General features: G+C 35.6%; 1 protein-coding gene across 3 annotated transcripts in view; it reads left to right on the top strand.

Annotated features, from left to right (window-relative positions):
* LOC107685811 (RNA-binding protein Raly-like) overlaps window positions 1-27,873 on the top strand; it is an 85,250-nt gene that overhangs the window by 47,368 nt on the left and 10,009 nt on the right. For all 3 annotated transcript variants that reach the window (XM_016482540.1, XM_016482539.1, XM_016482541.1), the window contains 5 exons: window positions 14,916-15,195; window positions 17,694-17,766; window positions 19,860-19,907; window positions 22,526-22,683; window positions 23,548-23,661. In XM_016482540.1, the coding sequence (XP_016338026.1) occupies window positions 14,940-15,195; window positions 17,694-17,766; window positions 19,860-19,907; window positions 22,526-22,683; window positions 23,548-23,661 (649 nt within the window). In that variant the 5' untranslated portion in view covers window positions 14,916-14,939. The remainder of the gene's footprint in view (window positions 1-14,915; window positions 15,196-17,693; window positions 17,767-19,859; window positions 19,908-22,525; window positions 22,684-23,547; window positions 23,662-27,873) is intronic.

Below are 27,873 nucleotides of genomic sequence, written 5' to 3'. Positions count from 1 at the left end.
AAGGTACAGTGAAAGTTTTTTTATAATATCTTTTTTAATATTTCCATATTCTAGCTATTCAAGTCATATGTTTTGTTTGTTTATTTGTTTGTTTGGGTTTTGTAAAATGAATTAAAAACTAATGCAGATGTGTTAAAAGCAATATTTTAAAACTTTGAATTGTTGCTAAGACATAAAACCTGCAGAATATACAGTATATACAGAGAGAGAGAGAGAGAGAGAGAGAGAGAGAGAGATCAAATATATAAAAATCCCTAGAATTTTTTTAAGTGAATATGAAATCAAATGTGACCCTATTTTCTCTCTTAATGCATTTGCAGGTCTTATTGTGCACAACTTGTCTTTTTAAATTTCCATGAAAATGTAATATCTTGCATCGCTTCTGAAACATACTTTTCTCTAGCGTCATGCAGACACTATGCATGCAGAAAAAACTTTTTTGTCAGTAATACAGGATACGATTAAGGGAATACATTTATGGCAATAATAGCATATAATGGTAGATCTGATAAAGAAATGTTTCCACTGAGATACTGATGGAAATGCTCTCAGGAATAAATTAGCCTCCTTTTGCCTCCACATCCCACATAAAAAGCCTCTTCAAAAGGGGTGTTTCAGTAGAGTAGACCTTCACAATCCAAAATCACAGTCAGATTTGCCTTCATTTTGATATATTCTTTTTTCGCTCATAAATATGTCACATTACAAAAGTGAAATGAGTTGCAAATGCTGTTGGCTTCGAAACGTTTTTCAATTAGAAGGTAAACACATTTTAGAGACTTTTTCTCCCCTTTTTCTTATCAGGCTACAAATGAAGGGCCTTTTATTTTTGTGTGTTACTATGGTGTCCAGTCATCCTGTGCATGCTGTGCTTGAAAGACCCCCACTGGTAAAGTATGCTGTAAATAGTTATACAATAGTTCATCTGCATAGCTACTCCTTGATTGGAGTGGCTGCAGTGCTGTGCCACTCGGCCAAGAGAAGTGAATTTAAATTGTTTTGCCCCAGAAACATCGACTAAATCAAACCTAAGTCACAGAAAAAGAGCAAATGTCCGCTATTTGCCTCGAGAGGTACACTGTAAAAAAAAATCAATTAATGTCCAATACATGTAATGTCCAATACAGTTTTTCACCGTATATAATAGGGGAATTTACCATTAACCATTTAACAAAATTTTACTGTAGCATTTTTACAGTATTTTACCGTTAAATTCACAGTCATTTTTTACGGTGAATAAAGCTAGATTTAAAGTAATCTTTTCTGAACATGCGATTCATGCATGGAAGTCTGATTAGGAACTCATAATGAATGCGTTTGCACCACAAACCAAACAGAACGTGTGAATGTTTTCTGATGCTATTGATACGTTGTCGACTTTTGATTGCCTTTTAATGTCATATTGTTTGTTACAGCAAAATTTGGCCTTTTTTTACTCCTCTCATTCAGCGATTTGAGGGGGAAAACTCTTCAGGTTTTGCAGTTTTAAAATATCTACAAAGACGCTCCAAACAACAGATGGTTTTATATAGGCCAGTGTGCATTATTTACAATATTCTAATCCAACAGAATAATAAACACCTTTAGAAGAAAAAAAAAAATGGCCAGCACAGCTTGTAGATACTTTCTCAAAATGTGGATTTGTTTGTTATAAACCATTCCTGCATCACAACACCAGTTAGTCCCTCTGCGTTAATCCACACTTGGATTGTCACATCCTGACAAATGGTCCAGCAGTCAACACATGCTATATATAGCGGTCTGCTGGGTGGTCTTTAAAATGCTGCTCTTTTAGTCTCTCTGGCAGTAAAGTGAATTGCATGAGCTCGGATGAATGTTACTGTTGCTTGTCAGATAGAATCGCTGTGCTGGTCTCAAGTGCTCTAGTGAATAGAAGTGTGTGCTGATGCAGTTGTCAGGTCAGTGCTTTCTGCTTGGGTCATCCTTGATTCTCTGACCTGATGTTTACTCTAAAGATTATGAGATGTCTGGTCAGTTCAGCGGTTGCTCTGGACAGGTCCCTCTACTAAGTCCATTTACTAGCTTTAGCTTTAATATTAAATTCATCTTAAATTAATGCATTATTTGAGTGCACTGCATATATTTACACTATTGTTCAAACATTTGTGGTCACTAAGAATTTTGTATTTTGCAAGGATGCATTAAAATGATCAGAAGTGACAGTAAAGATTTTAACATTGTTACAAAACGTCGGATTTCAAAATAAATGCTGTTCTTTACGTCAAAAAAAACCATAAAATAATCAAATAATCCTGGAAAAAAGCACTTAAAATATTAAGTAGCATAACATTTTCAACATTGATAATAGTAATGTTTCTTGAGCAGCAAATCATCATATTAGCAAGATTTCTGAAGGATCATGTGACACTGAAGACTGGAGTAATGATGCTGAAAAATCAGCTTTGCATCACAGGAATAAATTACATTTTAAAATATATAAAAATATATATTTTTTTAATTGCAGCCTTGGTGAGCATAAGAGACTTCTTTCAAAAGCATGAAAAAAAAATCTTTCGAACCCAAAAAATTTGAAATAAAAATCCAAATGGTTGGTTTTTGAGAAGTATTTTTCTCCTACAAAAAGGGAGAAAAAACTTCCCGTATATTTAGTTGTTAAAGGGGTGATGAGCTGATAAATCAAGATCAGATCAGATTCCCTTGATCTTTTGACATATAAGAGGTCATTGTGCTAGAGGTCATTGTAACTCAAAAAGTTCTCGTTAGTCTAAAAACAGCTTATATTGAAGCCAATCTGCCAAAACGACAGGTTGTGCAATGTGCCGCTTCATGACGTAATAGTGTGGCTAAACCCCGCCTCCGCAGAAGAAGATAAATGGCTGCTCCTACATCACTGCCTGTTTAGCTCCGCCCACCGATTCACGCATGTAGCATAAATAATGCGAGGCAAATGCATGGCTACACAGAAACCAAACGATAAAGATGGTTCCGAAGATAACAAGATGCTGTGCAGTGCCAAGTTCACTCTTAAAAATAAAGGTGCTTCACGATGCCATAGAAGAACCTTTTTGTCTAAATGGTTCCATAAAGAACCTTTAACATCTGAAGAACCTTTCTGTTTCACAAAAGGTTCTTTGTGGCAAAAGAAGGTTCTTCAGATTACAAAAAGGTAAGAAAGAGATGGTTCTTTAAAGAACCTTTGACTGAATGGTTCTCTGTGGAACCAAAAATGGTTCTTCTATGGCATCGCTGTGAAGAACCTTTTGAAGCACCTTTATTTTTAAGAGTGTTGTTGAAAAGCACAGTCTTTGCCTTCCTTCTGATCTCAACATTAGGAAAGCGTGGATGAACTTTATTTTTAATGAAGATCCAGACCACGTCAGTTAGAACTTGGCCCTTTGTTCACTTCATTTTACTGCGGATTTGTTTACAAACAAGGCACAATTCAATGCAGGACTTTCAGAATCATACCAATCATATCAGTGGACGTTTACTTCCGAGTCTACAATCCACCACGCCTATTCAAACAGAGCATTCCGATGAGGGGGGTCAAAACAGGACAGAAAATAGCCTATTGCTTCTAAATTCTGATGTTTTTATGTAAAAATCTTGATAACATTATAAGTGGGCCTCAGAGAACAGTACAAAATAATAAAAGGCAGTTCATGACCCCTTTAATGTAAAATTTCCTTTCGTTCATTCCAAATGTTTTGGTGCTAATTCATCTGTCATTTTGTAAAAGCTGCCCTACTTAGGTAGATGCCTACTGTAAGTATGGATAGGTTGCATAACATCTTTGCTATGTTGTAGTTGCTAGGGTGTTCTGGGTGGTTGCTATGGAGTTGCTAGGTGGTTACAAGGGTGTACTTGCAGAAAGATTCACTGAAAAATGCTCACCACTAATGTACAGACAACTGGAGAGATAAAAACAGTGAAAAGTGCTGCTGTTGTATAAATCTGTCCTATTCAACCATGGCAATTGAGTTGATATTTAATTCTTTCCATTGGTTTAGATTAAAGATTTGAATTGTACGCATAATTAAATGCATAAATCTGCTGCAAGCAGTTTCTGTACATTTCTGTTTTCAAAAAAATCTGAAAAATCAAGCGTAGCGTTAGTTCTGGCAGGTCATGTTAGTCAAGCTCGCATCAGCTGACTCTCAGCTGATCCCCATCAACCTATGGGAATACGACACCTAAGTATTCATATATAAGGTCCCGCAGTAGTATCAGCAGTTTTCGCATTGCTCAATAGCTAATTACCCTCCTCCATCCCCAACTCCTCCTCTGTCAGTCAGGATTCAGCCTTCTGATTCTCCTTTGAATCAGACTAATTCTAAAATGTGTACATAACATTATTGAACTTTAACGATATCTGCAATACATTTATGTTGGTACTGTTCTGTTTACCCTGGGGGGTTATCGCTGCTCTCCCTGCTCTCATCCATGCTAGGCTGCATGGATGCGCAGGGAGTTCTTGCCCAGAACAGAACCATACCGCCAATCCAAACTGTATGCTAATTGTCAATCATCTTTGACGATAGTGGTCCTGACAGAAATGTAAAAACAAGTTTCCCCAATCAAACAGATGGTCCCGCTCCAAATGACGTCACTGGCAGAGAGCCGGTGTATTAAAAAATAAAAAATGCTTACAGCAGCTTGAAGTCTTATTCATACACAATATATGCACTTTCATATCAGTTGAGTATGAAAGTGTCTGCCAAGACCTTCCTAAAATGTGCTTTGTAAACAATATGTTGAACACTAAAAAGTGCTTAAGTGCATTCACCATCATAAACAACTAAACTAACAATATTTAAAGTATGTAACAAGATTTTTAGCCTATCTTCTGAAGAAAATATGCTTGCTTGTGCAAAAGTCATACTACATCGCTAAAGTTTTTTGGGTGGTTGCCAGGGCATTTCTGTGTGGTTGCAATTGTATTCGGACAGTTTTGTGGTTACTTTCTGATTCAAGTCCATAGCATTTATGTTAATGCATTTGGCAGGCAATTTTATCCAAAATGACTTACATTGCGTTCAAGTTTTATTTTTTTTCCATGCATGCTTTCCCTGGGAATCAAACCCATAACATTGGCATTGCTGTGCTGTTTGAGCTACAGGAAGGCACAAATGGTGCAGGAAAAATTATGCACTTAAGTTTAGCATTTTTCAAAGCCCCTAACCCTGATTATGAGTAATATTATGCAATATAGTAAGTGCCTTAGCAAGCATCACCAATTATAATACTCTGCTTTGCGCACAGCTTTTCTTGTAAATAAAGCAAGCAAAACAGTCTCTATTTTTACCGAGACACAATGTTAAGCATATTTATGACTATGCCATGTCACTTTAAAATAAAAGGCTGAGATGTAACATGATTTCTTGTTGCTTTGGGCAATTTTGCTGTAGGCTCATTTGTTTTGAATCTGCAGAGTGAACATGAGGCTAATGGAATTGGTTGTATTTGTCTTGTTATGTACAGTTTGAAGCACTTCTCTTGTTATAAAATGTGCATGCATACAGAACGAGAGGGAGAGTGATTTTTCGCAACATTAAATCTGCATTAACTCTGATAAATCAAGGACCGGCCCCGGCAACTTGAATTAAAAGTGCCAGAGGGCCCAAATCTTCCCTGGCGTCTTAGTGATGGCATGCCCTCTGGCCTAGCTAGTCTACAAAGGCCACAGAAGTGCTGCTGCTTTGTTGATTTAGTAGTGTTCAGATGAGGATGAGGAAAGTCAGACTTCCCAAAGGAACAGCCTGCGGAGTCCTAAAGCCCAATAATTTTATGATATATCCGGTTGGAGGAGCCACAGCAAGACTTTATCAGCAATACCAGATGTAGCCTGGAGCCATTTAGAGTCTTGGGGAAAAGGTCTTCTCTGTCTCTGTGCATACTTGGATGAGTTTATGTAAAATAGGAGTCTTTTTATTAATATTTTTGTATGTGCTTTGGTTTGATTTTTTGGTTTGGATCATTTTTTAAGTCTTTTTTTTCTGCATTTGACCACTTTTAGCTTCTTTCAGAGATTCCCTAATTTGACTGTTTGTATAGTCTCTTGTGACATGTTTGGAGTGTGTTTGTAATGATCAGATCATGGAAAAAAAATGTATAGACTTTTCAACCTAATTCCAAATATATTTGTTTTTGTTTTTTTGGATTAGGATCATTGCAGGAATTTCTGAACACTGAGAAGTGTTATGTATTTGTTAGTGCTGTTTGTGTGTGTGTGTGTGTGTGTGTGTGTGTGTGTGTGTGTGTTTTAAATAATGCAATAAAAATTACTCTTTTTGTAGATTACATTTTACACCAGTAGGTGGTGACAAGCGACTTTCTTTTGAGTCATTGAATCTTTAATTGAAACGATCGTTCACAAGCACTGATTCGGTCAGGAACAAATCTCATTTGAATTACATGAGTTGGTAGAACAGCTTAGACTTCGTTTGACTAGCACTTTTCGTTGTCGGAGCAAAAAATAGACAAAGTAAGTGGAAATATTGTCCTTAAAATGTACATAAGTTACCAAATATTAACTTGTTGTTTGTTGAACTATTGTATAAAAGTGTCATTACTCTCGCAAAATCGGCCTGAATGTCAACACTCGCTATCAGTGTGAAAAATTGTGCAATTACAAATATATAAAATACATTTTGTTAACAAATTAAAGCTTGTCATATGAAAATATTAATCAAATATATTTTAAAATAATAGTATACAGAGCTACAGAGACCACAACCCTCACTATCAGTGTGATATTTTGTAATTATGAATATATGAAATACATTTTGTTAAAATATTAAAGCATGTCATATGCAAATGTTAATAAAATGTATTTTAAAATAATAATATTTAATTATTAGTTATTTCAAACAGCTGGAAACTCTCTCCCACTGGCCATACTTGTTGTTCAGACCCTCATAATCCTCCTCGTTTCATGATTTTCATGCCGACACACCAACAGCCAGTTGCTCATGTTTTGGAAAAAGAATCCTATTGCACAAAGGAGACAAAGCTGTTTCCTTTTCTCTGCTTCTGTTGACTAATCACTTATGACTTATGACTAATCACACTGAACTTGACATATAGGTGCCTGTAGATCAGAGGACACATAAACATATATAACCGCATATATATACACGAAACATAGCTGGTGTCAGCCATTAGAAGCATATTTCCCAGTGCTGCCAACCAGCACGTGCAACCGCAGCACAGATCCAATAACAAACGAGAGAGGAAAACTAATCAATACTGTCATCTGTTCTTCTGCAGCACCCCACCTCCTCCCCCACCCCCAAGTCCCTCGTCATCCAGCTCACAGTGAAGTATGACACCCAGTGACCTTCATGCATCCGTGGGCACCCCGTGTTTATTTTCCTCTGCTAATTATTCTGTGGATTCAGAGGCCACTGGTAATAAGCAAGACATCAGACGCTGACGGGAAATTAGCAGAGTGAGATAGAGAAAAGGAAAAGGAGGGATGAGAAGGGACCTCATCATTACAAGCACACTCGTTTATTCTGCATTCTCTTTTATCTCTGGCAACACCTGCCCTCAGAGTAGAAAAAAAAGAAAATAGAGAATTTAGAGCGGATACAAGCCTGTTTTTTTTTTTGGAGGAGGAGGTAGTAGAGATATAAATTTGACACAGGCAGCCACCAACCGTGCGTATATTCCTCAGCCGCTGTGCTGTCTGACTTAAAGGGATAGTTCATCTAAAAATGAAAATTCTGTCATCATTTGCTCACCCTTGTGCTGTTGCAACCCCGTTTGACTTTCTCTCTTCTGTATAACACAAAAGAAGAAATTTTGAATAATGTTTTGGCCATTGTGTGTAGTATAATGAGGCTGTCAAGCTCCAAAATCACAATAACACACTGCTAAAATATTATAAAAGTGGTTCTTATGACTTGTGCACTCTATATCCAAGTTTTTTAAGCCGTATGATAGCTGTGTGTGAGGAAGAAATGAAAAAGTCAATTAGTTATAGACTACTTTATAATGCCTTTAAGGTGTGCTTGCATCCTTTGTAAAGCTTAATTTTGAAGCATGCTGTTCATTCATTGCAACTACATGTTTTTTTTTTTACCAGTAATGACAGATATCAAGCGTAGCGTTAGTTCTGGCAGGTCACGTTAGTCAAGCTCGCATCAACTGACTCTCAGCTGATCCCCATCTACCTATAGGAATACGACACCTATCTAAGCATTCATAAGGTCCCTCAGTATTATCAGCAGTTTTTGCATTGCTCAATAGCTAATTGCCCTCCTCCATCCCCAACTCCTCCTCTGTCAGTCAGGATTCAGCCTTCTGATTATCCTTTGAATCAGACTAATTCTAAAATGTGTACATAAATTATTGAACTTTAACGATATCTGCAATACATTTATGTTGGTTCTGTTCTGTTTACCCTGGGGGGTTATCGCTGCTCTCCCTGCTCTCATCCATGCTAGGCTGCATGGATGTGCAGGGAATTCTTGCCCAGAACAGAACCATACCGCCAATCCAAACTGTATGCTAATTGTCAATCATCTTTGACGATAGTGGTCTTTACAGAACTTTTCTATAAACACTTCCCTGTGTGCAAGGTTATGAATGTTTTTGAACTTTTCACCTGCATTTCCCATGAATGTGTGAATGTTTGAGTGCTACTTAAGAGTGACTTGTATATTCATGACGCACTGAAATGGCATTGTAACTTAATCAAGGCCTACAGGTTTTTGTTTTTTATGTTTGTAATATTTGTAATTTACCAACTGGAAATATTTAAAGTTGTCTTCGTAAATGTTCAGCATAATTCTACACATTTACACAACCCTTCATCATCGGTACAATTTTTTTTTTTAATATTCATGAAAGAAGACTCTACTTCTCACTAACAATATTTCAGTAAAAACATAAATGTGAAATATTATTGCAATTTAAGATAACTGTTTTTATTATAATTTATTGTAAAATATAATTTATTCCTGTGATGCAAAGCTGAATTGTTAGCATCATTACTCCAGTCTTCAGTGTCACATGATCCTTATTCTATACTGATTTGCTGCTCAAGAAATGTTTCTTATTATTAACCATGTTGAAAACAGTTGCCTGATTAATTGTAATTAACTAAAACAATTTTGCAGCTTCATATTTTAATGTAAACTGTGTTACATTTCTTCAGGATTCTTTGATGAATTGAAAGTTCAAAATAATAGCATTTATTTGAATGACACATCTTTTGTGCCATTAGAAATATTTGTAATTTTGGTCTATTTAATGCATCCTCTCTAAAGTGTGTGTGTGTGTGTGTGTGTGTAAAAGAGAGAGTTCAAGCACATGACTTTGTAAAGTCAAACAGAATTCAATTTGTACAGTGTTATGAGTTGATCAAAGGTGGTGTGTGTATAATGGCTCTTTGTGTTTTTACTGTGATAGATTCATGGATATACCAAGGTTTCAGTTTATCTTTACATCAAGTCTTACAGTAGATAGATTAACCCACAGTCAATGAACCGCAAATAACTACACTGTAATTTTACATCTCAATTTATCTTGCGTTAAGTGTTGAATGCGTTCTGAGTGAATGAAGTACTCGTGTGAGCACATTATCCGTATGCTGAGAGTTCAGTTTAAGATGCAAACCTCCAGCACGCTTTAACCTGGACTGCTACTACAAAATGCAAAACAGGTTTCAGGTCAGGAGTAAAGGCCGATGAACATTCAGCCCCCCGGACATTGTGATAACCTGGTATTAGTGTGTTGTGCAATGCAAGCAGCTGCTTCTGGGAAACTTGTGTGGTGGGACAGCGCTGCCAAATCTCTGGATAGTCAAACGTTTGTGTGCCAGTGTCACATGCTTGAGAGAGAGATGTGTGCGGGTGTGTGTGTGTGAGAGAGAGAGAGAGAACGTTTGGTGTCTCTATCCCTGACGGATGGCGCCGCTGTTTGGCCTGGACTCTATCCAATCCAATCTCTCCTCTGTTAATTTCATCCATTAAACTGTTAAAAAAACAGTCCCCTCTGCTCACTACATTACTGCTAATTAAATATGGCAGCTTTTAATGTTTTTAGAAATGCCTTAGCTGATGATGTATTTGCCAATTATTAATCAAATCCATAAGCATGAAAAATGCTAATTATTAATGATCAACAATAATTTACAATCAAATTAATAATTAATTAAATCTATATAAAAACATATGTAAAATTATTAATTAATAATAATAATTAATGTTGTTTTATTAGTAATTTATGAGGTATATGTATTGCATTGTAGGTTCTATAATATGTTTTTTCTGCTCATAATCTAATCAGTGAACACAATGAAATCTGCACATGAAAGGTGTTTTAGATGTTTCTACTATGTGGTAGACTGATGTTGTCAAGCATTGAGAAAATGAAATGATACAAGTGTTTGTTTACACTTCTTCTTCTGTGTGGTGTTTTTACTATCAGAAGATTTATTAGGAAAACCTTAAGTTTTTTTCGTGACACCAGTGGTGAAATGTGATATGTTGCTCACATTAAATCAACAAATCAAGTATATAATTATTTGATAAGAGGTAGTATCTTGCGTATATCCTTTGAGTGACATACTCTAAAAAGAAAATATTTAAAACAGTTTCACACAGAAATTGCTAGTAAATTTCACACACAATTATAAAGAATGGCTAGTAGCACACTGAATTAAACAAGAAATTTTGAAATAAACAATACATTTTGAAGTAGAAAAGTGTAATATTATTGTCTTCTAAAACTTACTACAGTAATGTTTGTTTAATTTCTAAAATAAAAGTATATATTTTTACAGTGGAGTGATCAGCACAGTTTGTAAAGTAGAAGAAAAAAGATAGCAAATATTTTATTATATATTTTTTATTAAATAATATATTTTTAATAAACATTATGCCAAATACTGTTTCATGGCTGGTAAATTTTCTTAATTCACTCAGAAAGATTATTTTGGATCATGGCTGTGTCTTAGGTAATACATAAAAAAACAAACAGAGCGGTGAAACATTTTTGTTGTAAAAAGAGAATGCTTTTAAGTTACCTGAACTTCTGAAGTATTTGTAATGTGTGTGTGTGTGTGTGTGTGTTTAAACATGCATTTATAATTGTAATATTCACAATGATACTGTTCTTATGTTTTCCACAATTGGTAAAAAGTGGGATTTATTGTTTAGAAGTGCAGACACTATAATATTTTTGAAAATATTATCATTTGAATAATTCTAATAGAATAATTACACTAACATTCAAAAGTTTGGGGTCAGTAAGAGATTTATTTTAATAAATTACTACTTTTATTCCGCAAGGCTACATTAAATTGATCAAAAGTGACAGTATACATTTATAATGTATCATGCTACAATAAAAATATATTTCAGTAGTAATTTACATTTTAAAATATTAAAAAATAATAGAAATATTTAAAATATTAAAATAGAAAACTGTTATTTTAATAATACTATGTAATAATTAGTGCTGCCAATCAATTAAAAATTAAAGAATCAAATTTTTTCTGAAATTGCTATTAATTCCAATTAATTCTACATGACATTAAAGTTTTTAAATATACTTTTATATTTCAATAATGTCACATTCAAACTTCAAAGTAATGTAGAAACAACAAAGACAGTATATTTTTTATATTTGTTTAATGGCATCTTTTTATGATTGAAGGCGAGTATCACTGATACCAATACTGCTGATGTCTCTAGGAAATTTTCTTTTTTTAATATTTAACGATTGACAATTTTATGATTGGTTTATACTACAGACACTTTTTCCATTTTGATCACAGAATAAGGCAGAAAATTGCTTATATTTTATAGTTTTTGTACTGTAATAAATTATATGTCAATTAGCACTGCATCATTCATATATTTTATTTATTTATTACCTGAAGATGACTTGAAAAAACACACATAAACCATATATTGTCACAATCGTGTATTTATTGTCTTCACATTTCATCAGTCAAAACGTTTCTGCTTTTTATTCAGCTTAGCTACAGTGATGTCTGGATGCCTTTGTCCACATTAGGGATTACTTGGCACATCATAAGCGGGGACACATCTGCCGCATATTCTACACCCATGGCTACGAGCACAGTATAACGGCTGACAGGACAGGAAAATTTGTTTTTACTGACATATGGCCTAACAACATCTCATCAGACCGCAGTTCACTGTTGTTCTTCTGAAGCTCCCTCGTCATATGTAACTTTTCCACGCTCGTTTGACTAGCGCCTAGCGCTGAGTCGAAGTTGGAGTGCGCGTCTGAAAGTCTCCAGTTTCATGTTGCCGTAAAGGTTCTGCTTCTAAATAAACTCAATTGTTGTCAAGAAAAAAGAACAGAAGCATCAGTTGTGGACAACCTTGCTCTGCCCCTGTGTTAATTGCCTTAAATATTTTTGGTGCGTTAAACTGAAAAAATTAATTGCATGCGTTAATGCGTTTATTTTGACAGCACTAATAATATTTAATTTAGGTTTTTTCCTGTATTTTTGATTAATCTTACTGATCCCAAACTTTTGAAAGGTGTATGTTTATATGTTATGATGATATTATGTGTTCATTTAAATGTGTATTTCTAAAGCAAAAAAAAGTTCAAATTGGAAAAATGACAAAGTATCAGTATCACCCTGTAGTTTTTTGTTTTGTTTTTGTTTTATCCGCCAAAAATGTCCAATGTGGTGCATCCTTATTTTTCTTTTTTGGTTTCACTTCGATTAAACTCATATGCTTGAATGGGTTAATTGTGTGAAAGACATAATGAGGAAAAATGGGAGCGCTGAAACCCACAGCTCATTAAGTTAGCGTGAGTCTTTCAGCCGCATGAATGCTTTCAGTCAGGATGCTGTCCAACACAGCGTGACGTAGGAATCCAGTCCAGTGTTTTCCCAGTCTAATCGATCATTTAATTACAATCCACGATCTCTAAACCCTCTGACGCTTTCAGCTACCAAACGCTTTAGAAACTCTTTAACAGGTGTTAATGGGCCCCACAGAGGCAGGATTTTAAAGGCGAATCCAAGCAAAGCAATGAATTGGCTAGTTATTTCTGCGAGCGGGATGATAGCATGCAGTAAAAAGCACAGTTCAAAAACCTTTATTGCCCAAGTCATTATAACAAGGAAGAAAGAAAGACAGCACATGCTTCAAAGACTTGTACAATCCCCAGCAATGTGAGATGTACAGAGGAGCTAGTAATTAGAGGAGAAACGTCTCTTTCGCACTAAATGACCTTCCTGTTCGCTTGCTCTGAAAATGAACGGCCCTCACAGAACACCTTATTTCTGTCATACCTGAGACACAGTCAGATGACACTGACAGACTTGCTGTTTGGTCTTCACTTTCTCCTGATTTCACATTCGGCGGCACTCAAACGCTGCTAATAAGGAACAGTGGTGGGCCACTTGGTCAGAAGCACCACGTCTTTTAACTTCAGACTTCTTTTCTGTCCTCATAATAAGGTCCAAATACTCTTATCTTCTCATGTCCCTTCATTATAAAACTTAAGAGAAGCAAAGCAGAGCCTTCTCAGAGGAAATCTATTGATTGGAGGTTGATCTTTTGAAATGCAGTCCATTTTACCTCCATGTAATTTATCCTTTGATTGGACTATGAATAGTGGGTGTCATACTAAACATTTATGTGGATCGAATCGCTCAGAAATGACAAATGTTTGAGTTCATAATGAGATCTCTGAGACTCTGAGACCTTTGGTTGTAGAATGTTGGTGACCAAACAGTTGACGGTAGCCTTTGATGTCCGTAGTATGGAAAAAGTACTGTGGAAGTCAGTGGCTACCATCAGCTGTTTGGTTACCAACATTCTTTAAAATATCTACATTTGTGCTCAATAGAAACTCATACAGGTTTGGAACAAGTGGAACAGAAATGTAATTTTTGGGTGAACTATCCCTTTAAGCAAAAGTCTGTCTCACTTTCCTCTCAGTTGAATCCCTTTACAGTCTTGAGATACAATGGCGATCGCATGTGTGATTGTTCGTTCTTATGGCCTGTCATTAACACTTTGATCAGTGTGCTAATTACAGTTCTGTCTGATTTTACTGCGTAGGGCGTAGCTGGTCTTGCCTGTGAGAAATGGAGTACATCAGATGTGCTGTGCTGGTGTCAGGAGAGCTTTGATCACTTATTCATTAATTAGGCGATATATAGGTCAGGGCGTGTCCATGTTCAGGATGATTCATAGAGCAATGTTTGCTCAAGGGCAAAATCAGCACCTTTAAGGCCCCAGATATACTGTAGGCCTATCTATTATATTGCTCTGTGGATTGTCTGGCTTGGGAAGTAATTATATTACCTGACAGACAATATAATTTTTTTATATTTTTTATGTTTTTTATTTATATTAAAAAATACTTTTTTAGATGATTTATTATTATTAATAATAATAATAATAATAACATATCATTTTTAATATGTAGAAATTAATATTGCTTATTGTTATATATAATATTGTTAATAATAATATAACATGTTTAAATAAACTATTTTATTCATATTATTAATATGAATTTATATAAATAATTTACCAGAATATAGATAATTTATATTAAATTTTTAATCATTATTATTAATAATTATAATATGAATTATTATTATATGAATTTGTTGAAAATTAACATTTTATCATTTTATTGTGTTAAAAATTAACTATTTATCTTTTATTGACATATTTATGTTGTTGCCATTTAAAAAAACAAGTGATTTTACACAATTAATGGAAGTTTAATCACAAAAGTAATTGTAACACCACTCATGGCTTGTTGTTTTAAGTCCTCTTTATAAAGAAATCTATACAATTGATCTTTTTTTGTCCGTTTCAGTCAGGAATATGGTTTGTTCATTTCACAGTATCCAAAATGTACCTAATTATACAGCTCTTGGTCTAATCTTCTGTGATCTGTTTCTTCCCCAGATTGCTGTTCACATTTGAACCAAGATGTCGCTGAAAGTCCAGACGAGCAACATTACCAACAAAAATGACCCCAAGTCTATCAACTCACGTGTGTTTATCGGCAACCTGAACACAGCGGTGGTGAAAAAGAGCGACGTAGAGACGATCTTCTCCAAATACGGCCGTGTGTTGGGCTGCTCGGTTCACAAAGGCTACGCTTTCGTTCAGTACGCTAATGAGAGACAAGCTCGAGGAGCCGTCATTGGAGAAAATGGACGTGTGCTTGCTGGACAAACCCTCGGTGAGTTGGACAATAATATGAATCTGTTAGTGAACTGTATTGGTGAGTTATATATCACATCTGAATAACATCTCTCCAAGGTTAAAAAAAAGTGCACAACACTTGCTGTAGGAGCAAACTGACTTTTATGCGCCCCGTAGAGTGTTTGGTTAGCATGTGCTATGACTGCTGCCACGAGCGAGCCCCATGACACTGAAGCAGTTAAGATTAATATCTATTGATGGCAGTTTCCTTTGGCCATCACTGTGTTGGGGTCAAAGTGCGGTCAATATAATGCAGTGCAAGTAGATCAACATTATAAAGTGGACAATGTGACATCAGCTCCATTCTCGGTTCTTCAAGGTTCTCAGTGAATTTTAAGTTTGTAATGAGCTTTTTCATGTAGTTGTTGAATACATGTACTGATTATTGTTTTGTAATAAAAGTAGGGCACTTACTAGAGGGAATGTTGTTAGCATGCACTGTGCCAGGAGTTCAGTGTGCATGTGTTCGGAATTAAATTAATAGCATACTAAATACTGGATACTGCCAACTATTTTTTTTAATAGTATGTGGAATAGTATGTATGCAATGATAAACATTTCAAACAGTAGTATGATACATTGCAGAAACATCAAAAACAGTTACCTATCATTTTTAATTATCTATAATCTGTAATTATATAATCTAAATATAATAAATTATATATTTCTGAAAGATTTATTATTACTATTTTGTTGTATTTATACTGTAATAATAATGATTAATTTATTTATATAATTATGAATTGATCAAATGATTTATGTATTTAATACTAATTTTATACTATTATTTACTGGATACAGCTAACTGTTTTTAAAATCTGTCAAAAACAATTACTTAGAGTTTTTAATTCAAATTTGTTATGTAATATAATAATAATAATAATAGTACTATAATAATTGTTGTTGTTGCTGCTATTTATATGCAGCAAAAATAATAATAATTATTATATTATATTATATGACATTATATTATATTATATTATATATATATAATAAATTATATATTATATTATATTATTGAACAGCGGTCTGATCAAGTAGTCCACAAGGAAATGTTAATAATTATTACTGTTCAATCATCACTCTGGAAATGAAAAGTCAAGTTAAGTGCATTGCCGTGTGCAGTATACTATTCTGTGCAGTATGCTTTGTTGTATACTTCACATTTTGCCGTACAGAATACATATTAATGCTATTTTACTGGAAATAGCAAGAGTGATATTGTAGGATGTTATTCTAAACATAACCTTACCAATAAACAATTGCTTTCATGCCCTAGAGTACACACTAGCTAAGTTCTGTGAAGTCTATATATGTGTGTCTTTGGCGTGTGCCACCTAATGGTGCCCTTCAAATGAATTACACACAGTCAATGTAGGATCGTATTATCACCGCGCTATTTCAGTTATCAAGTAGTTTTAAGCCTCATCATACCAGCCAGTAATGGTGCGTCCTCTATAAGGTGACCTCTAGACACTGATTGGTTTTTCAGCTGTGATGGTATCCAGGCAACCGACCGCTGATGCCCCACCCCCCTCAGATAAATGAGGAACAGGACAGGTGTGTCAGCGGCAGGTGTTCGTGTCACGCTGAGGACATCAGACAGTTGTTCATTTGGTAGCTTCCACCTTTTATGTCTCTTTCTCTTTGGCTGCGCGATCCTGTCTTTGCCTCGATTTAGTTCGATCTCTCCTTCAGTTCCAATCTTTGTTTCTCCGTCTCTCGTTTGCCCTCCAGCCCTCCGCAGCTGCTTGATGACATACATGTTTTTTTCGGTGGTCAGATTAGCCACTGTTTCATGCTCCACAGAGCCTTTGGCTTCCACTTGACAGCCTCGGTGACCTGTCACTCTCACGGCCCCACTCATTCCCTACTGGCCAATCAGTCCCAGAGCTGAAGGAAATCATCACGGCTGACATCTCTCCCTCAAACCCTGGCGCCTCTCGCTGTCTCAAGCCTCACCTCTGAATTCGCTTGAGTGTTGGAAATATAAAATCGGGTGACAGAGCCATGTCTTCCATTGCCTCACGCCTATCCATTATTCTCTTTCTGCTTCTCCTCCTGTCATTGCTGTTATAAAGTGGAAGCCAGGAGACTCTGGAGGCTGAAATGTGGGGAAGAGCACAGATGCCGGATTGTTCTGGGCCGGTTGAGTGGGTGTTGAGTGCCCTCTGGTGGATGCATCGAGCATGTGGTTATGCAAATCAGAGCACTCCCACTTAACAACAAGTGTCCATAATGTCAGTTCACCGTGATAATTACAGAGTCATTAGATAGCAGCCTCAAGTGCACCCGGTAACGTACAATTATCAAAGAGCTGCAGATGTCACTTTGAAAGGCTTCTGCCATCTGTCATTGTTTAATACGTATGTCTGCTCATGTCATATAATTACTCTGTGCACTTCTTTAAATCTGCATTTTATAAGTAAAAATGAAACTTTAGATTGAATGCGTGTTTTCCGGTTCTGTTCACAGACATTAACATGGCAGGTGAACCCAAACCCAACAGGCCTAAAGGACTAAAGAGAACTGCAGCAACATTATACAGGTGATTGCAGAATGAGAGTAGAGTGTATTATTAACCAACTCAGCAACATATTTAGCTTGCAACACATTTAGATACTCTATAGGTGAGACCGGGGTAAGTTGTCACATGTGAGTTTATTTTGACCAAAACAGTGGTTTGATATTTTTCTATTACGTTGTCCAAATTTAGTTTTTCATGTTTTATAATTATTTCACTGCTTACCTGTTAGCATTCCACTGTACCGCCCGCGGAACACTGCAAATTTTACAGGAATGCTTAGGGATTAAATATTGCTAAGAAATACTGCTCCGGGTGTGTGTTCACGGTGTGTGTGTGCACTTGGATGGGTTAAATGCACAGAGCACAAATTCTGAGTATGGGTCAGCATACTTGGCCACACGTCACTTCACTCACTCGAAAGACTTTTGAATAGTGTATAGTACATTTTAAATTAAAATACACTACCATTCAAGAGTTTTGGGGTCAGTTATTCTCAGCAAGGATGCATTAAAATGATCAAAAGTAAGAGTAAAGACATTTATAATATTACCAAAAAAGATCTATTTCAAAGAAATATTCATCAAATAGTCATGAAAAAAATCATGGTTTTCAACATTGAGCATTAGAAATGTTTCTTGAGCAGCAAATCAGCATATTAGAATGATTTCAGAAGGATCATGTGACACTGAAGACTGGAGTAATGATACTGAAAATTCAGTTTTCCCATCACAGGAATAAATTACATTTTACATTTAAGCTGCAAGCAGCGTTGAAAGGGCCCTTGCACCCGGGCTCACCTCCACCTGTTGGCTTTAGGAAAATGGCGAACGGTGTGCAATATGCATTTAAAGTGGTAAATATAGGAGGAATATGTCAAAGTCATTTATATGTGCCAAACTTCCTGCTGCCAGCTGGTGGCTCTGTGACATATCTTGTTGTCAACAGGTGGCGCTGTGATTATAACGGAATATTGGCCTTTAGATGTCTTCAGACCAAGATTCTTATCCAACAAAAAAGTTAGGGCAGATTGGACATTGCATGTTTTAGTTGGTGTAAAACATGACATTTCCTGTTGCCAGCAGGTGGTGCTGTGTATTATTATAACTGAATATTGGCATGTAGATGTTTTCAGGACAGGACTTTTATCAAACATGTGAAGTTTGGGGCAGATTGGACATTGTATGCCTGAGTTATAGCAATTTCCTGTGTCAGATCTTCGCAATTTAACATCACAAAGGCATTATGATTACACTGACCAAATTTGGTGTTGATCTGATTAAATCTCTAGGAGGAGTTCGTTAAAATACAATGCCTGGAAATTTGGTCAGCGGCACAAAATTTGCCAAGAAAATTCAAAATTACTGACTTCCTGTTGGGTTTCGGATTTTGCTCCAAGATACTTTTTTGTAGGTATTGGTGTGTTACATGTGTGTACCGAATTACGTACATGTACGTGAAATGTAGCTCGAGGGGCACTTCGTTGAAAGTGTATAGGTAGCGCTATCGAGCTATTTTGCCACACCCATTTCTGAAACCTGTATCAGACGTAAAAAAATAAATAAAATTCGCCACTTCTGGCATGTGTGCAACGTTTCATGTGTTTTCAAGCATGTTTAGGCCCTCAAAAATGTGATTAATTTTGGAGAAGAAGAAGAAGAAACTGAACAATTCCAAGAGGGTCATGGCACCATGGTGCTTGGGCCCTAAATAGAAACGTGCTTGTTTAAAAAAAAAAAAACTTTTTTAAGTTAAACATTAAAAAAGTTTACTTACCCCTAACTTTTGCACAGTAGTGCATGTTTTAGTGGCTTATATGTTTTAGATTAATTTTGGCATTTCAAATAAAAGTAGCATGTGTAAATAAATTACATGTTTGCACTGTGACAACTTGCCCTGTATAGTGTGACATGTAGTGTATATTTTTGTACACTTTTATATTTTTGTGTAAAAGTGCAATTACTTTTTATCTAGTAAAAACTTCACAACTTCTAAGTTGAAATTGACTGGAAGTTGCTTTGGTCTCCTTTTAATGTTGCAAAGTTGTTGTTGTTTTTTTAAGTCCTGTGAATCACCTATATTTAAAATGATGTATTTTTTGTGTTTAATCCCTGCAGCGGTTATGATTTTGACTATGATTACTACAGAGATGACTTCTATGACAGGTAAGTCCATGATTTTGCACAAATGATTTTGTTGAAATACAGGAAATGCACTAAAGTCCCATCCAGAATGCATAAACTTACAGTCCAGGTATAATAATATGCCAATATACAACAGTCATTGTCCTGTCATTTGACTGGCCAAGCAGCATTTCACTGTTTGTATCACCATTTGTTTGTGTTTGCACCCTTCCAGAGCAGGGTATGTGATAGTGATGGACAATACTTTTTTTTTACCAATACACCTGTAATAAATGGACATTTTCCATAATGATTATAAAATGGATAATTTATAGCCATTTAACTTTATATTTGGAAGACAATGTTAACATTTAATATGCATATTATCAGACTTCTGATTCTTCATTTATGTACATTGTGATCATCTTTAATTTAATCCAAATAAATTTACTCTACCCTTAAAACATTTTCTGATCTGTAAGATTTTTTACTGTTTTTGAAAAAAAGGCGGCATTTATTTGGTCATATACTGTCAAAACGGTAATATTGTGAAATATTATTACAATTTAAGGTAACTGTTTTCTGTTTTAATATATATTAAAATGTAATTTATTCCTGTGATATTAAAGCTGAATTTTCAGCATCATTACTCCAGTCTCATGATCCTTCAGAAATCATTCTAATATGCTGATTTGATGCTCAAAAAAACATTTCTTATTATTTTCAATGTTGAAAACAGTTGTGCTGCTTAATATTTTTGTGGAAACCATGATACTTTTTTCAGGATTCTTTGATGAACAGAAAGTTCAAAATAATTATTTTAAATATATATTTTTGTAACATTATAAATGACTTTACTGTCACTTTTAATCATTTATAATAGTATTGTGATAAATTACCTTCAACTGCTTGTGACTGCTGGATAAAATCATCAGAAAGAGACTATTTGCTAAAAAGTTTGTCATATGCATTGATCGTCACACTAAATCTATTTATTAAAGAAAAAATACTCGTATAGTATACTGATTGAGTACAAAAGCACTTTTCGCTCATGCTGAAATAGACTGACCTGAACTCCTAACCCAGCAGTTAGGCTTTACATGGAGCATTTTTTAGTGCAGTAACCCAGCAGTGACTAATACTGAAGGCAGGCACAGTGTTCTCTCTCTAACACGGCTCTTCCTGTCATAATATATTTTCTCACAATTTGGCAGAATTAAAGGAACTCTCATAAAAACACTCGTACACAGCTGCAAGCTGCAGAAAGAAAGATGGAGGAAAAAATATGCGTTTCACAAGAACTCCCTCCACAACCCGTTAAGCAAACTTTGGCTCAGCGAGCGCGCGGTTGGCCAGCGTCCCTTTTCGGTAGTAGCTATGGAAACCCTGCTGCGAGACTCAGCTGGACGTACTTGTTTGCAGATGTATGGGATATTGCGTCCATATGATGAGCTGACGTGTTTATTGATATCTCTCTTGTGATCTCTGCTCCCCGACTTACAGCCATCTTAGGGCGATGCTGACTGCAGTCAATATTTTACAGCAAACATATCCAATAATTTAGATCTCTAGGATTGCGGATCAGTCTGTGAAGCCCCGTAGATGGCATGTGGCAAGCCAGCTGGTTGCTTTTAGGTTCCTGTCAGGGCAGCAGACATGCTTCTCTTTGAAGGCAAAAGTATCTTCTTCTCTCACTTCATCCCTGACAGCAGAGCTCTAGGATTGACTTGGATCGCAAACTATTGGCTTTTAGCCTCATGTCAGCTAATTTGGCCACAATGCAAAGACGTACGCTGTCAGTTTACGCTATGAGATGGAGTTGTTGAGCTCCTTTGAGTAGGACGCATCTCCCGCTCTGTTCAAGAGGAGTTGTTGTATGATGGATGGAAAACTGGAATGCTCTCACCGTAAAATGACTCAAAGATTTTATTTTCATATTTTAAGTTTTCATTTTTATTTCTTTTGAATTTTTGTATATTTCTATTAAGCTTTATATTTATTTCAGTTTTAGTAATTTTAGTAATTATAATGTACAACATTTATAATAAATCGTTTTTTGTTTTTCATCCCATATTTACATTTTATTTCATATTTATCTCCATTATTGAAAACAGTTTTTAATAATTTTAGCTTTAGTAAACGATAACAACAATGGAAAACAACAAGTGTTTTAAAAAAGTATTATATATACAAAGGAAAAGTATAGAAGTATTAATTATACATGTATTATCATATTTTTTTTATATACTTGTATTTTTCTAAAATTCTTTTAACATGCTGAATTTTTAGAATTCATTTTTTAAAATAATGGTTTTATATTTCTGACATCTTCACATATGTTGGATTGGTTGTCATATTTTAAGAATATGTCACTGAAAAAAAAAAATATGTTGACCACTTATCTGAATATTGTGGAGAAACGTAGCCCTATGGTGGTCCCTGAGTATTTTTGGTGTTTACTTTGGGCCTGAGGTGGGGAAATATGATTTCTCGAAAGTTTAGCAGTAAAGTTTTTAAGTGAATTTATTTATTTTTTTAAATAACATATAAAATTAAAAGTCACAAACACCGCAGTTTCCTGAGCATGATCTATATACTCATGGATAGAAGTCATGTCCTTGCATGAAGCAGTTTCTTCATATGTCTCTTTCTGTCTCCAGACTGTTTGAGTACCGAGGCAGAGTATCTCCAGTGCCCAGAGCGGTTCCAGTAAAGCGTCCCCGTGTGGCAGTGCCGGTCGTCCGCAGGGTGAAGTCATTACCTGTCAAACTCCTGACCAGATCCACTATCCTTCCCAACAGCTCTATCAAACACAAGTGTAAGTTCAGTTTCTATTTTGTATGTTTCTATTTACCGTTTGTGTTACTGACCTACACATACTATATGTGACCCTGGACCACAAAACCAGTCATAAGGGTCAATTTTTCTAAATTGAGGTTTTTACATCATGAATAAATAAGCTTTCCATTGATGTATGGTTTATTAGGATCGGACAATCTTTGGGCGAGATACAACTATTTGAAAATCTGGAATCTGAGGGTGCAAAAAAAATCAAAATATTGAGAAAATCACCTTTAAAGTTGTCCAAATTAAGTTCTTAGCAATGCATATTACTAATCAAAAATTAAGTTTTAATATATTTACAGTAGGAAATTTACAAAATATCTTCATTGAACATGATCTTTACTTAATATCCTAATGATTTTTGGCATGAAAGAAAAATCAATCATTTTTACCCATACAGTGTATTTTTGGCTATTGCTACAAAAATACCCCAGCGACTTAAGATTGGTTTTGTGGTCCAGGGTCACATATGTTGAATGCTGAAACATCAAAAGATCTTTAAGATAGTTAATGTCCAGAAATATACCTTGATTCCATTGCGTGACAGCTCAGGATCTTCCTCAGATTCAGTGCGCTGAGATGATTTATGGACTGCTTGATCTCTTGAACCGGCCTTTGGGCCATTTGACAGATTAACATACCGGGTTTAGGATTTAGTATGTTTGCAATATAACAGCAGAGGAACCTTTTGTCTTGGGCAGTGCTCCATTATAGTTCCACAACCAAATACCAGTGTATTGCTTTTATTTCTGTTTTGGTTTCATGGCAATATATAAACCTGATCTAATAATCTAAAACATTGTGTTATTTTCTTAAACTTGTGTGTACATGCGAGCAGTGAAATCAACCGAGCTGCAAGCTATCAAATCAGAACTGACACAGATCAAGACCAACATCGACGCGCTGCTGGGACGCCTTGACCAGATCACAGAGGACAAATACTGTGCCACAGGTGTGATGCTATATGTCATATATCTGTATAACTGCTATACACACAAACGTATACAGGTGCATCTCAATAAATTAGAATGCCGTGGAAAAGTTCATTTATTTATTTCAGTAATTCAACTCAAATTGTGAAACTCGTGTATTAAATTAAACAGTCTCCACACAGACTGAAGTAGTTTAAGTCTTTGGTTCTTTTAAAGGCCAACAATTCACTAAAAATATTTTTTTATTGGTCTTATGAAGTATTCTAATTTGTTGAGATAGTGAATTGGTGGGTTTTTGTTAAATGTGAGCCAAAATCATCACAATTAAAAGAACCAAAGACTTAAACTACTTCAGTCTGTGTGCATTGAATTTATTTAATACACGAGTTTCACAATGAGTTGAATTACTGAAATAAATGAACTTTTCCACGACATTCTAATTTATTGAGATGCACCTGTACTTCTGTTCAAAATTTTGGGGTCAGTAAGGTTTTTTTTTTTTTTTGCTTATGAATTTAATAATTTTATTAAGCAAAAATGCATAAAATTTATCAAAAGTAAGACATTTATAATGATGGAAAAGATTTTTTATTTCAAATATGTGACCCTGGACCACAAAACCAGTCATAAGGGTCAATTTTTTTTATAAATTACGTTTTATACATCATATGAAAGCTGAATAAATAAGCTTTCCATTGATGTATAGTTTGTTAGGACAGGACAAGATTTGGCCGAGATAAAACTATTAGAAAATCTGGAATCTGAGGGTGCAAAAAAATCTAAATACTGAGAAAATCGCCTTTAAAGTTGTCCATATAAAGTTCTTAGCAATGCATATTACTAATTGAATATTGAATAGTGCATAGTTGCAAAAGTGCATTTACTTGAATAGAAATCTTTTGTAACAATGTGAAAGTCTTTATTGTCACTTTCATGCTAATTTCATACATCCTTGATGAAAAAACTAAATGTTTTATGACTAAACATTTGAACAATAATGCATATATATACTGTATATATATATATACGGTATGCACTATTATTACGGTATATACTATATTATTCTCTACTATGCTTGGTTGTTTGGTGGTAATTCAAGGTTGTTGAAATGCGCCTGTTATACTTTCCTCTCAGTAATTATTATTTTAGAAAAGCTTTCAAAGGGCTTTTTTAAATCATGGAAACCCCAGCAAGCATTTTGCTCTCCGCACAAACACACTCAGCAGTGACTAAGCGCAAAAAGCTGACTCAACGCAGCACCGCCGCTGTCACACGAGCCATTCACGGTTCTACACTTTTACGGCTCAGTGGCTCCAATACAACTTTGCTGATTTTTCCCTCTGTTTCACATCAGCGGTCAATTTGACGAGAATTACCACAGAACGCAGCATGCTTCCTGTGTTTATTTACAGATGGAAACCAGTTTCGTTCTCCTATGAATTATGATGTGGCTAATGGTTTGCGGGCTAATCAATGATGATGTCCCTCTGCCACAGCGGAGCGCATTTCTGTGCATGTATGCAAGTGTGGCTGACTGTTGAGGATGAAACGCTTTAAAAGCCCTCATGAGGGAGGAAAGTTGACTAGCACTTACTCTGGGCTTCTCACAACTTTTCGACTGGGCTGATGTGTAAATTAAAGCAAGCTCCAAGTTTTTCTTTACCTTGGCAAGGTTTTTCTACGTCTGCTCCTGAAATGTGTCCCTACAGAGGGTGTCTTGGTTGTTTAGGATGTGAGAATTTGGACCATGGACCGTGGTTCTCCCATTGCTGGAGAGAACATATAATCCTTAACGACACACTGACATACTCGCTGTGTTTAAGCAGTGGAAATAGAGACAGTTACGTCATTACAACAGCTGAAATCACCCACAGCATCTTTAACCCTCTAAAGATTACTGTATCATGTTTGAAATTTGCATATCAAACATGATACAGTAATCTTTAGAGGGTTAAAGATTACTATATCAAACATGATACAGTAATCTTTAACCCTCTAAAGATTACTGTATCATGTTTGATATGCAAATTTCAAAGGCCTCTAAATTATTAACATATCAAAACTTTTCTGAAATACCTGTTGTGCACAATCTAATACATGCCTTCTGCCCTCTGATTGATATTTTATACTTTTTAGCAAGTAAAATTTGGTGTAGAAACAATTTTCACCCATGAATTGATAGTAAATTTCACAAACAATTACAAAGAATTGGAAAGAAATTTTGAAACAGAAAGAATGAAATAGTATTTTCCTGTAAAACATACTTTAATAATCTTTGTTTTATTTACAACAAAATAATTTTTAGTGTAAAAATTACAGTTTATAATTTCAAGTTCAGGTCACCTTTAGGTCGTGGTATACTTTCGTCTTTTTGCTGCAAAATTTTTACTGATTTTTATAAAGTAAACTTAAGAGTAACTTTTATTTAGTTTGCAGTATTTTAAAGTGAACTGGAAAGCTGAAACGGAATATTGAATAGAGGGCGTGGTTTTATTTTTGCGCTCCTCTCTGTGGGTGCTTCTCAATATCCCTCCTCGTTTCCTCACTCCTCCGTCCTCCATCCTACGACCCGGAAATCGATCGAGCTCAGCCATCTTGAAGGACATCTCAATTCTCTAATTGCACCGCGAGGATCGAGGAGTGAGGAGGCTTCCTGAGGAGCTATGAGCGAGGATACACAGGTGTATCCTTTGCGGAAGTGTTTTTCATTGAAAAACCTGACGCACGGATCAATTCTCCTCCCCCTTCACATCTGTTGCAATAATTTACATTTATATTTTACCTTTTCATTTTAAATAAACCATGCATGTCATATATTTCAAACAGGGCATCTTGCTTTATTGATATTTATTATGAATGTCTTAAATAACAAACTTTGACAACATAAGGGCAGATCCCTTTAGCGCAGCTGATGATGCTTTGAAATGACGCTAAAGGGAGCGAGGATATATAATTTCACTTGATTCAATTCCTCCATCCTCGCGTCTTTTCCTTGCGTCCTTCCCTCGCATCCTGAAGGGGTGGAGCTAAGACGCGAGGAAAGGAAATGAGGATGCACAAATAAGAATTGAGAAGCACCCTCTCTCTCACTCATAGCAACCTAATAGTGATGTCCGGCGAACGAATCGTTCGATTTAACCGGTTCTTCTTAGTGAACCGGTTGAACCAGTTCACCAAATCGGACTGAATCGTTTGAAACGGTTCGCGTCTCCAGTAAGCATTAACTTTTTAATTTGATGACTTTTATGTCATACACTGATCGGTCTGCGGCTGCGCTGCGCCGCTTCAAACCGAACACATATAGCCTATACACAGTGTTGCCAAGTCCACGGTTTTCCCGCGGAATTGGGCTACTTTAACACTGTTGCCGCGGGTTGTTTTTCATGTCCGCGGGTTTAAAGAGGTCCTATTATGCTCTTTTACAATGTCTTGAATTTGTTTTGGGGGTGTACTAGAACATGCTCTCATGCTTGGTGGTTCGAAAAACGCATAATTTTTTACATAATTTACATTATTACAATACATTTCTCCCCATCCTGGCACAAACGGCTCGATTAGTTCCGGGTGTGATGAAGGCCCGCCTTCTGAAAAACAAAATGTGTTGTGATTGGTTAGCTGTCCCAGTGCGTTGTGATTGGCGAACAGCTTAGACGGCGTTTCAGTACTGCCCCGCCCCTTGCCAAAGCAGCAAGTTCCGTCTGCTCCGGTTTAGTTAAGGATGGCGTCAATATTGCCATATCAGTTTGAGCCGGATTCAGACCCAGAGAATATTGAACAAGAGGATCGCGCAGAACCTTTGCACGCACTGATATTCCAAGACATATTAGAGTGGTAACTGGTAACGTTATTGTTGTTTTTGTTTTTTTTTGGCTAAATCACGTTTTAGATAGGATGTCAACAACCGCTTAAAAATAACTGCATTTACTATGTACAGATAAGTGCATATGTATTATTTTTATTATTTAATTCTAACTTTATAACATGAATTGCAGTGAAACTGTTATACAGTTGAATTTATTTATACCATAGTCCAGTGTAGGGATATATCAAATTTTCATGTTGCGATTAATTGCTAATGCTTTTATCACGGTATTATCACAATGTTGAAAAAAGTGCTGTCATAATACAGTATAACAGGTTTAATAACTTTTTTTCTTAAAACAAAAATAACTGAACATTTAAATGCAATAAAGCAATACAGAAAAATGTATAAAGTTAAAAGTTTTACACAG

Source organism: Sinocyclocheilus anshuiensis, unplaced genomic scaffold, assembly GCF_001515605.1.
Source record: "Sinocyclocheilus anshuiensis isolate Anshui unplaced genomic scaffold, SAMN03320099.WGS_v1.1 scaffold822, whole genome shotgun sequence".
In the NCBI taxonomy this organism is placed as follows: Eukaryota; Metazoa; Chordata; class Actinopteri; order Cypriniformes; family Cyprinidae; genus Sinocyclocheilus; species Sinocyclocheilus anshuiensis.
The sequence above is the reverse complement of the archived record's forward strand: the minus strand, read 5'-3'. Positions and strand labels throughout refer to the sequence as shown.